Raw genomic sequence first — 12,161 nt, forward strand, 5'->3', positions numbered from 1 at the left:
AGAGGGAGAAAGAGAGATAATAACAATGATAGTGTTCAAGGCCTGACCCGGACGCGTCTATTCGAAAGGCAACCGGTTTATGCGTTTTGAGAATCTGATTGGCCACTGACGTTTCTGGTCATGTGACATGTGTGCCCAATCGCGTGACGCGCCCATTTCCGCCTCGACCAGCAGCAAACTACCTAACGCCTAGTTTATCACTGGTTAAGCTTAGGCGACTCTTTCGAAGTTGGTTAAGGTTAGAGTTTGGAATCAGGGCTGCCGTTCTATCGCCATGCTCTAAGACAAACTCTAACCTTAACCAACTTCGAAAGAGTGCCTAAGCTTAACCGGCGAAAGAACTTGCCGTCACACGATCCGATTGGTGCGACCAGAAACAGCAGTGGCCAATCAGAGCGCAAAACGCGAATGCGGAAGCATAAACCGGTTGCCTTTCGAATAGACGCGACCCGGACAGATGATGTGTAAGTAGCTAGCTATGTAGGCCGGAACTGCCCCCTCTAGCTATGTAGACAGGAACTGCTCCCTCTAGCTATGTAGACAGGAACTGCCCCCTCTAGCTATGTAGACAGGAACTGACCCCTCTAGCTGTGTAGATAGGAACTGCCCCCTCTAGCTGTGTAGACAGGAACTGCCCCGTCTAGCCATCTAGACAGGAACTGCCCCCTCTAGCTGTGTAGACAGGAACTGCCCCCTCTAGCTGTGTAGACAGGAACTGCCCCCTCTAGCCATGTAGACAGGAACTGCCCCCTCTAGCTGTGTAGATAGGAACTGCCCCCTCTAGCCATGTAGACAGGAACTGCCCCCTCTAGCTGTGTAGACAGGAACTGCCCCCTCTAGCCATGTAGACAGGAACTGCCCCCTCTAGCTGTGTAGACAGGAACTGCCCCCTCTAGCCATGTAGACAGGTACTGCCCCCTCTAGCTGTGTAGACAGGAACTGCCCCCTCTAGCTGTGTAGACAGGAACTGCCCCCTCTAGCTGTGTAGACAGGAACTGCCCCCTCTAGCTGTGTAGACAGGAACTGCCCACTCTAGCTGTGTAGATAGGAACTGCCCCCTCTAGCTGTGTAGACAGGAACTGCCCACTCTAGCCATGTAGACAGGAACTGCCCCCTCTAGCTGTGTAGACAGGAACTGACCCCTCTAGCCATGTAGATAGGAACTGCCCCCTCTAGCTGTGTAGACAGGAACTGCCCCCTCTAGCTATGTAGACAGGAACTGCCCCCTCTAGCTGTGTAGACAGGAACTGCCCCCTCTAGCTATGTAGACAGAAACTGCCCCCTCTAGCTGTGTAGACAGGAACTGCCCCCTCTAGCTATGTAGACAGGAACTGCCCCCTCTAGCTGTGTAGACAGGAACTGCCCCCTCTAGCCATGTAGACAGGAACTGCCCCCTCTAGCTGTGTAGACAGGAACTGCCCCCTCTAGCTGTGTAGACAGGAACTGCCCCCTCTAGCTGTGTAGACAGGAACTGCCCCCTCTAGCTGTGTAGACAGGAACTGCCCCCTCTAGCCATGTAGACAGGAACTGCCCCCTCTAGCTATGTAGACAGGAACTGCCCCCTCTAGCTGTGTAGACAGGAACTGCCCCCTCTAGCTATGTAGACAGGAACTGCCCCCTCTAGCTGTGTAGACAGGAACTGCCCCCTCTAGCTATGTAGACAGGAACTGCCCCCTCTAGCTGTGTAGACAGGAACTGCCCCCTCTAGCTATGTAGACAGGAACTGCCCCCTCTAGCTGTGTAGACAGGAACTGCCCCCTCTAGCTATGTAGACAGGAACTGCCCCCTCTAGCTATGTAGACAGGAACTGCCCCCTCCAGCTTTAATCTCTTTGAGTAGAATCCATTCTTCTCCATTACAGACATCTAACATTGTGCAGATTAGCTCTGTGTCACATCATGGCTCTTGGTGTCAGATTAGCTCTGTGTCACACGGCTCTTGGTGTCAGATTTCAGTTTTGAGGAAATTATCTATTATAACCTGATATCCAGTAGGAGTAGTTACATTCCTAGTGTGAAGCATAGAAAAGGCTGTGTTGTTTATTATTAGTATACAATACAAGACAGGCAGACAGACAGGCAGACAGACAGACAGACAGTAATGTGGTGGCACCTTCCCGTGCGGAGGTGTAGGCACGTCACTATGTGGCCCATTACTGTGGCGTCATGTTGTGAACTTTAACCCCCTCCAATCCAGAAGGTGGCGGTATGTAATGCACTTAAAGGTTGATTGCCAACCGCCAATTAAACAACAATTTCCTGTCCGCTCTCCTCCATTTTCTGTCCCCTGACTCAAACAAATGGTCACAAACCGAAGGAAGCTTGTTGCTGTTGTTATTCAAGTTCAAGTTCTTTAATAGTTGTCATACAGAAGTACAGAATACTTTCATACAAAATGCTTCTTACTGTTACGCTCCAGAGACTGTGCTAGACAAGATAGTATCAAATAACATAATAACATAATATAGCATGAATTTAGAAGAAGAAAAATGAGGTCACAGTGTTCGGTATAGACATATGTACAATGTTCTGAGTTACCATATAATATACAATACACAATACTATGCAGTGTACTAATGTACAGTACTATCTAGTGCAAAGCAGAAATGGGATGAGGTACAATTTTAGGTACAATTTACAGTAAGGTGTACGAGTTGTAGTGCAATCCTTCATCCATAAATATAAAGTGTGGGGAGTGGGTGCTACAGTGTGTTTGTTTAAAGTGGGTGTGTGCTATAAAGTGTGTGGAGTGGGTGCTACAGTGTGTTTGTTTAAAGTGAGTGTGTGCGTGTGGATGTGTGTGCTATGTGCGTTTGGTGGTTGTTGTTGTGTAGTGTTCATTCATTGTTCGTTTAGCAGCCTGATGGCCTGGGGATAGAAGCTTCTTCTGAGTCTTTCTGTGCTCGCCTTGAGACTCCGGTATCGCTTGCCTGACCGCAGCAGTTCAAAGAGGCAGTTGTTCGGGGTGACTGGAGTCTTTAATGATTCTCTTAGCCTTGCCCTTGCAACGCTTGTAGTAAATGTTCTGGAGGGTGGGGAGCCCCCCTCCAATTGTGCGTTCGGCTGAACGTGTCACTCTTTGTAGTCTGCTTCGGTCTTGTGCAGTGCTATTCCCAAACCAGGAGGTGATGTTGCCGGTCAAGATGCTCTCTATTGTACATGAGTAGAAGTTCTTAAGGATCTTCTGGCTGACTTGGAACTTCCTTAGGCGCCTGAGGAAGTAGAGGCGTTGTCGTGCCTTCTTCACAACACTGTCAATGTGTGTGGTCCATGTCAAGTCCTCGGATATGTAGGCTCCGAGGTACTTAAAGCTGTTGACTCTCTCAACCGGTGCCCCGTCGATGCTGAGGGGGCTGTAGTCCTTGACCCCCGACCTCCTGAAGTCCACAATCATCTCCTTTGTTTTGCTGACGTTCAGGGAGAGGCTGTTTTCCTGGCACCATCCCGCCAGGACCTTGACCTCTTCCAGGTAGGCCCTCTCGTCGTTGGCAGAGATCAGGCCCACCACCACTGTGTCGTCAGCAAATTTGATGATTGTATTGCTACTCCGTTGAGCCACACAGTCGTGTGTGTACAGGGAGTAGAGGAGGGGACTCAGAACACAGCCCTGGGGGGCCCCTATGTTGAGGGTGATGGATGAGGAGGTGCAGTTGCCTGCTCTCACCACCTGGGGTCTGCCAGTCAGGAAGTCCAAGGGTAGACAGCAAGCCAGACGCAGCCATGTAAGCTGGGTACACAACATAAACCAAGCCAGAATGGCCTGGTCCATGAACTCTGACCTGGATAGCGCCTGGTTTCAGCTATACTGCAGGCTGACTGTGGAGCAGTTGGACATATTGCTGCAGAGTCGATCCCACACGTCTGGTGGAGACCAACTTTAGAAGCCAATCTCACCATCTCAGTGACTGAGTATTTGTCTTTGGTAAATTTGTTTATGTTGGCTTAAAATATCTGTAGAATTCCTTTTGATTACCACTACTGTAGTAATGTATCTTTACTGCCACAAAAGACACACGTGCGGACACACACAAACAAAGCAAGTGTTCATTTGTAGGATAGTACACACAAGCTGTTATATACTTTATTTCTTTCTTTCTTTCACTCACTATAATATTTAATGATAGAGTATGTCAACCATATACATTACATCCAATTAATGGCCATCAACTTTTGTAATATATGCATATATATACTGTATATATAGTACAATACAATATATTATGTACTATAAGAGAATACTTTTTCATGTCTACTACTATAATTCTGAGTGAACATAACACAACTTGCCTGTTGTGTAATTGCAGCTATCTTGCCTCCGGGGATTCAATCCATTGCCTACAGGGTGGGTGTGTAGTGGTATCGTTGAATTATAGTATTGTTGATAAATGTATAGAATTGTGAAGCTGTGTGGCATTCCATTGGCAACTTAAAATACATAATAGGGTTCTTATCAATAGGAACAGATTGTTGATAGGAACAGAAACAAATGTTTCCAATGAAGTGCTCAATGAGTGTAATTAAGTATAAAATAAATAACATTAGGAGTACCTACTGACCAAAGGGTGAGAATAAATTAGACAGAATGTGACACCAGTATATATACATGTACAAAATGTTTATTGCACTCAAATTAGTAATATATTGCACTCATGTTAATAATGTACTTCACTCCGAAATATTACAAAAGAAAAGCCCACAACCTAGTTTTTCTTCATTCATTCAACCTTTATTTAGATTCTCAGAGATAAGTTAAGTTAAGTTAAGTTAAAATAAATTACATTACGTTAAGTTGAACCTTTAATCCCCTTGGGGAAATTCATCCTCTGCATTTGACCCATCCTAACAATTTTATATTATTTCAATAATGTCGAGATTACAATAGGAAATTAAAAATTTAAATTATAATAACAAAAACTAAAATAAATCAGATAAGACACAAATATTAACATTTGTAAATACAATTACATTAAAAAACATTTAGATTTAAAAGCATACTTTTTAAATGTCCCATTGTTATCAGAGTTATTCAAAGTGCATTCCACGAGTCCAGAGCACAAAATCTAAAAGCAGTCTTTCCGAATTCGTGTAGTGTAATCCAGTCCTGAAGGCAGGTTTGATAAACTCCTACATTGAAATCTAGTAGTGAAGTAATGCAAATTAGTCATTTGTTTAGGAGCGCTATGTAAATAAATATCTACCAATGTTGATCTTGCCTCGGCTCACAGAGGGCGAGTACACCTTTTCATAGAGCGTACAATGATGATACTGTAGGTTTCACCAATAATACATCTAAGAGCAGAGTGATATATATACTGTAGGTTTCACCAGTAATACATTAAGAGCAGAGTGATATATGTGCTGTAGGTATCACTAGTAAAACATCTAAGAGCAGAGTGATATATAGCATTAAAGGGTGGTAACAGCAGCATGTATATATATTACGTCACCATAATCCAAGAAAGAGAGTAATACAGTTTCAACCATTATTTTTCCTCTTAAACATGGGAAAGCAGGTTCTATTTCTTTCTTCTTTTTTTCATTACAGCTTTTTAAGCAGATATTTAACATGAGCTTTAAAAGGTGAATTTATCATCAAGCCAGATGCCTAAATATTTATAATGTGGGACTCTTTCAATAGCTGTACCAAATAACGTGCTTATGAATAGCATATATGTTCAGTATTTGATCAGTATCAGTATTTGACACATGATTGAAATAAATAAGTGCCTTTTGAAGAACATTAAAATAAAGTTGCAGATTTTCAACAGCCAATTGTATGGAGTCAGCCCAGAAATACAATAGTGTCATCTATGTACAGATGGACATTACAGGAATTTAAGTTAAAGACAATGATATACATTGTAAAAAGGACCATTCCTAAAATTGAACCTTGAGGGACACCTTTTGTTATTGATAAAAATGCAGATTGAACATTACCCGCTTCCACACACTGCTGGTATTTAAATAATAAATCAGATTTAGCTCTTCTTACTGATGATGTGAATTTATTTAACAAGTACCTAAAAACTAGGCTATGGGGCAATGGTCACTTATTCCAAGGTCAAAGATACCAGAAACAATTCCATCACCCCCATTAGATAGGATCAGATGTATTAGAGTTGACTTCTAATCACATTAGTCAACCAGTTTCGTTTTGGATTCATTAACGGCCCATGGGGACATTAACGTGTGTTGTCGGGCCTTACAAATACATTTGATTTGATTAAGGGGTAGACTCAAGACGTATGCACTAAGGATGGTATGTAGTGTAAAAAATACTGTAGCATTTTTACATGTTGTGCCCGGAATCACAATCCATCCCCAAACTCAACCTCAAAGACCAGCTGCTCAATGCAGCAGCGTAGCAGTCGTCTCTTTAACGAGGGAAGCCTCCGCATTGTCGCCGCCAGGCTCAATCCAAAGTAGTACTCCTCATCCGGACGGCCGCCAAGGGAGCTCATTACTTCTGCCTCAAACTCGGAAAGCTCTGTGTGTCCTCTCTTGGGGCTAGAAGGTGGACTCCTCCTGGGCTGGGGGTTGCAGGGGCGGGGAAGTGGGGCAGCGGGGGAGGGACTCTGTGTGGCCGTGCGAGGGCACTCGGAGCTTGTCGCGGGTCCTGGTGTGAGCTTGCAGGGGTTCTCCTGAGGCGTCTCCATGCACTCTGTGGCTGTGCTGCAGGAGGGATCCTCAGCATCACTCACTGCGGGGCTCAGCTCCGACGCCGAGAGACTGTCCTTCCTGTATCGGTCTCTGTAATTTCTGCACTTCTTTGCGTCCTCTTCTACACATGTAAACAACACAAACAAGACAAATTAGCATACGTTTACATCCCTGATCACAAAGGCAAAGTTTAGAAATCAATGTACTTTTTTCATAGATCACAAACTACAGATTTTCTAAAACTAATAAATGATTAGGGACACATCTTCTACGTAAGATCTTGTGTTAGACTCTTGATGAAAATGGGGGACCCTGATGTAAACAAGACGAAAGTATTTTTCTGGTCTGCATCCTCTTAACAATTGTGTGTATTGAGCCGTACTGTATTGTACCCATTCTGCAATCTGTTAATAAAGTTTTCAATCAATCAATCAAGTGTGAGTTCATACTGCATACTGTATCTAAATTGGAACGCACAGGGAAGTCACCATTGTTGTTGTGTTGTGCTACAGGCTATGTGCTGAGTGCTGTTGTATGTGTGTGAATGTGATGGTACTATATGTTGTGTTGTGGTACAGGCAATGTGATGACTTGATTGATTGAATGATCGAAAACTTTATTAACAGATTGCAGAATGGGTACAATACAATACAGTACGGCTCAATACAAAACAACTGCTAAGAGGATGCAGACCAGAGAAAGACTTTCGTCTTGGGTCCTACATTTTCAATTCAGCAACACATTTATGACATACAAGACATATAAATATACAGTACTGTGTGAGAAAAAGAGATCATAAAAAGATACATCCGGTGTTGTATGTGCTGGCTTAGCCCCTTTCGTGACTGTGAGCGAGCCTGTGTCTCTCGCACGAAAGGGGCTAGTGCTGGCTATGTGCTGAGCTGCATGCCATTAATCTCAGAAGTGTCTGAAGATACAGATCAGTGTCTACTAGATTAGATACAAACAGAGTAACAGGTGAAACATAACACTCCGTTGTGTTTTGGTGATTCGTGCTGCTACTAGCAGTTTGTTAGCCATGCTGATTGTATTGGAGTATAGAGTAGAAATACTAACCCGAAATCCCAACTTGAAATCGACTAGTCTCTCCCAGTTGTGTCCTCCCTTGTTTTATTTCGTGTATCCAGTTTCGACGTCTGCGTCTGGCTTGCAGTTTACGCTGCAAAATAACGACGGCGAGAAGCTTCATTTGGTTTGTGTCCATTTGTTTACGTTGAATGGAGGAGAAAGCCTTTTTCTTCTTCTTCTTCTTTTAAATTTCCGGCAGACTAGCCGCCCGTTTGCGTATTGCTGCCTCTCACTGTTTGGGCTCAAGTACTGCACAGTGTCCTTGCTCTGGCCTCACACCCAGTCCAGTAGATAAGTTTGATTTAATGCTACATTCTATATTATAACTCGGAGATCGGAAATTCCCTCTTCCTAATAGGAAAAATCGAATAAAACCGTAAATGTCTCAACCCCCAGTTCCAAGTAAACTATAAAAGAAGGATGAGTAATTACATGATCATCAGAACACCAGCGTTCTATGCTCTGCTTGGTGTCAGTTCTATTGAAGCCTATGGAAGATTCATGGAGAAGCTAAATGTACATGCTATTTGAGGAAATATACATCAACCAATATATCAAATGTTAGCTATAGTTAACAATGCAACAAATTGCCAATGATTCTGACATCCGAGGTAATAACCTATTTAAATAACATTTCAGATTCAGATTCAGATTCCTTTATTAAGCCGTTTGTGTAAAACACATTGGTAATTGTTGCGACATTACAGTGTATGCATTTTTCATTTCTTTTTTTCCCCAGTAACAACAACACCAACACAGACACAGGACAAAAAACAGTGCAGTGGAGGATTAATAATTTAAATACATATATATATTTAACAAGGAGATGGCTAATCCCATTCAACTCAATGTCGGCAGATCTGAAATGTTTCACACCTAGCATCATGTGTGTGTGTTCACGCGCTACACAGTGACGTAATGACCCTTCCTTCTTTTATAGTTCCCTTGCCCAGTTCAAGCCTCAGCACCATTTGACGTAATTTCAACATGTCCACTCACATCGTATTTAAACGTTAATGTTGTTATTAGCTATATGTCATTGTAAACTGTCTTTGTGAGTTGTAGTTCATGCAAGACAAATTGTAAGAAAAGAAATCCCAAACGGTTTAGCGTGAGCATCCATGTTTTTCCAACTTTGAAGCTTGAACGCACGTAGGTTGGAAATTATGCGTTTTCCCACTTCTAACTTCCCACCTCAGACCATAAACAAAGGCAACATAATCACTGCTTTCACCTCTTCATATTGATGTTCCACAGGTCCAAGTAGACACAATTGTGTAATGCACAATGAAGAGATATGATACACACACTATACAAGTATGCTACCGTCTTTATGAGATGCTTGCTTGCTTGCCATACCTGAGAGGACACTTCAACATTTCCAAAAAGGTTCCTCTCTTACACGCTAGCGTGCCATTGGTTAAGATACCGCTTGCCAATGGTGGCACTCGTGCCTAAGGCAGCTGACCCCTGCCATAACGTCTCAGTTTCTTCATCCACAAAATACTCTCTTATTTAACAAATCAAAAGAAAAGAAAAGAAAACCAACCAAAACAACCACAGCCTACTCAGGCCCAGTTGTTGTGCTAAAAAGTCCTTATTAATCACCATGGCGATATAAATGCCAAGAACTGTTCCAGAGACATCCCGAGACATTCCTCTTCCAACCTGTTTTACTAAAGGGCAGTTCTTCTTCTTCATCTCTTTTGTTGTTTAATGGCAGTTGGCAAACTATACCTTTAGGTGCATTACCACCCATTTCTAATCCAAGGGGGGGTTAAAGTTCACAACATGACATCACACAAATGGGCCACATAGTATTTTTCAAGGAATGGTTCAATAATACCATGAGTCTGTTATTCAATAGTAATGGTGTTTTATTTAGTTATCGGGCATATTTTCAAGATGATCAGATCTGTAACTCCTAATTAGGAAGAATTAGGGCTGGATTATATCCATATTTATCATTTATTTGTGTTATTGTATCATCTTTTAAACACAACACACTATGTATTAGCTAAATGAGTGATAAAAGGTCTGTAAATACTGCATTCAGCCACTAGATGTTGCACTAGAGCACCAGCACGTCAGACCAAAACAATTGTGTGCTGGCTATCTGTCCTAATGGTCAGGTGTTAGTGGACAGGCATGCCGCCTTAATACTCTACTGAGTGCACACACTAGTTTTCCTTAAGGGGCACATCACCAAAAAAAACATGCTGGTTTATTTTAATGCTACAGAAACATTTGGTTTTTAGTGGAATATCTTCACCATTATGGAACAACATTGTGTTCACTGCCGGTGGTAAGTCTCAACAATGTACAGGTTGTTGTGTTCTATTGCCTCTGACAACTAACTTCCTAACTAAACCACAATGGGAATGTGACATGGTTATACCCATAACTGCAACACAATGCGATACAGCAATTCAAAATAGTATATTGTGAGATAAAATATCAAATTGTATCACATACAAAGTTTGGAAATAAAAATAATACACAGGGCCTACATTACACCCTGCATATTGACTCAAATGTATCATGGTCGTGGGGTAGAGGGTACGCTGATGCACTTGTTGCAGTACATGTCCTCTTGTTAAACCGTTTTGGTTGAATGTTACTGAAAACTTAATATAAATATCAAACTGTGTCCAGTAACTTGTTACGGATCATTTAAATGAAATGGAAACAATGTTGTAAACCAAACTGTTTCAGTGTGGACTTGTTATCAACTCTCCAAGACGTTAGATGAACTTGATAGATCCTGGAACTGTATTAGACTTTTATTAGATTAAAAAGCTAATTAAGCTAATGATGTAGATGAAAACTAGCAATACCTTGTCTTATATGGACTGCTACATTATCATATAATTTCATCGAGCTGTAATTAACACAACGCAAGGACCCTGATGGCATCCCTGGTGGCCATCTTCAAACTCATTTATGCTCAATAACTGTCGAGCTAAATGCACGTGTGCAAAACGTTTTAGAGTTTTGGATGTGTGTTTTTACCCTCTTTAAAGTTGCTCTATTGTGCCCTGAGAGAGAGAGAGAGAGAGAGAGAGAGAGAGAGAGAGAGAGAGAGAGAGAGAGAGAGAGAGAGAGAGAGAGAGAGAGAGAGAGAGAGAGAGAGAGAGAGAGAGAGAGAGAGACTAAATCCCCAACGGAAAACACCAAATAATGCATGCAGAGCAGAACTATAGGAAGATAACCACTCATCATCAAAATTCAAAAAAGAGCATTTAAATTCCACAATCACCTAAAATAAAGTGACCCAGACACACTCCGCAACATAGCCCTCACCCACAGAGGGACCCTCAAGAGATGCCCACTCAGCCAGGTGGTTCTGGGACTCTGCTCACAAACACAACCAGAGCCACCAGACAGAAACCACACTGGACTAAATCAAATTATAAGAAAACAAAAAGAAAACTATCTGACACATTGGAAAGAATCGACCCAAAACCAGAGCAAATTGAAATGCTATTTGGCCCTAAACAGAGAATACACAGTGGCAGAATACCTGAGCACTGTGACTGACCCAAAACTAAGAAGATCCATAGGTACAGACTCAGCGAGCACAGTAGCCATTGAGAAAGGCCGCCATAGGCAGACCTGGCTGCGTCTATACTTTCCACAACAAATTCGTGTTTCCGTGTTCGAGTTTTGGCCACGCGCGTTTCTGGTCATGATGTGACATGTGCGCCAATCGTGGGACGGCAAGTTCTGCGCCTATTTCCGGGTCTAACAGCCTGCAAACTACCTAACGCCTAGTTTATCACTGGTTAAGCTTAGGCGACTCTTTCGCAGTTGGTTAAGGTTAGAGTTTGGAATCAGGGCAGGCGTTCTATCGCCCTGCTCTAAGACAAACTCTAACCTTAACCAACTTCGAAAGAGCGCCTAAGCTTAACCATCCAAAAACTTGCGGTCCCACAATTGGCACACATGTCACATGACCAGAAGCGCGCGTGGCCAATCAGAGACGCGGAAACACGCATTTGTTGTGGAAAGTATTCAGGCGACCTGGCTCCCAAGCGAAGACAGACTATGCACCCACTGCACACAAGATGAGGTGGAAACCGAGCTCCACTTCTTAACAACCTGCCCACTATACCAAGACATCAGAGATATACTTCCCATAAATTGCAAACACCCAAAGAGACTTTGAAAACATGGACAATAACTCAAAACTCCCATAACGAGAAATACAAGAATGTGCAAACACAGCAGCAAGATTTGTGAGCTGCTGTGACAAGAAAAGGACATCCAACGGAATGCAACCACCATAAAGACTGTACAAGAAATTCCTTCTGTAATGTACTGATTTCTTTTGTTTTCTCTGTTTGATTGTTTTGTTTTGTTTGGCTTTGGCAATGTAAACGTACGTTTCCCATGTCAATAAAGCCCATTGAA

General features: G+C 42.6%; 2 protein-coding genes across 2 annotated transcripts in view; both read right to left on the minus strand.

Moving 5' to 3' along the window:
- The window catches only part of nipal4 (NIPA like domain containing 4), a 30,863-nt gene that overhangs the window by 17,717 nt on the left and 985 nt on the right, over positions 1 to 12,161 (minus strand). The gene's annotated exons all lie outside the window — the stretch shown is intronic.
- Positions 4,630 to 7,886, minus strand: LOC311233073 (uncharacterized protein). The gene is made up of 2 exons (XM_084319944.1): positions 7,737 to 7,886; positions 4,630 to 6,780 (listed from the first exon to the last, which is right to left on the minus strand). The coding sequence occupies exons 1-2, from the start codon at positions 7,882 to 7,884 to the stop codon at positions 6,308 to 6,310; spliced, it is 621 nt and encodes a 206-aa protein (XP_084176070.1). The 5' UTR covers positions 7,885 to 7,886; the 3' UTR covers positions 4,630 to 6,307.

This window comes from Notolepis coatsorum (assembly GCF_963971535.1).
Source record: "Notolepis coatsorum genome assembly, chromosome: 8".
Lineage (NCBI taxonomy): Eukaryota > Metazoa > Chordata > Actinopteri > Aulopiformes > Paralepididae > Notolepis > Notolepis coatsorum.

What these genes read in the sequence shown, in the direction of transcription:
- LOC311233073 (XM_084319944.1), bottom strand. Translation starts at nt 7,884, where the DNA reads ATGGACACAAACCAAATGAAGCTTCTCGCCGTCGTTATTTTGCAGCGT. An exon ending in ATTTCAAGTTGGGATTTCGG is followed by an intron (nt 6,781 to 7,736) that starts GTTAGTATTTCT and finishes TTACATGTGTAG; the next exon opens with AAGAGGACGCAAAGAAGTGC.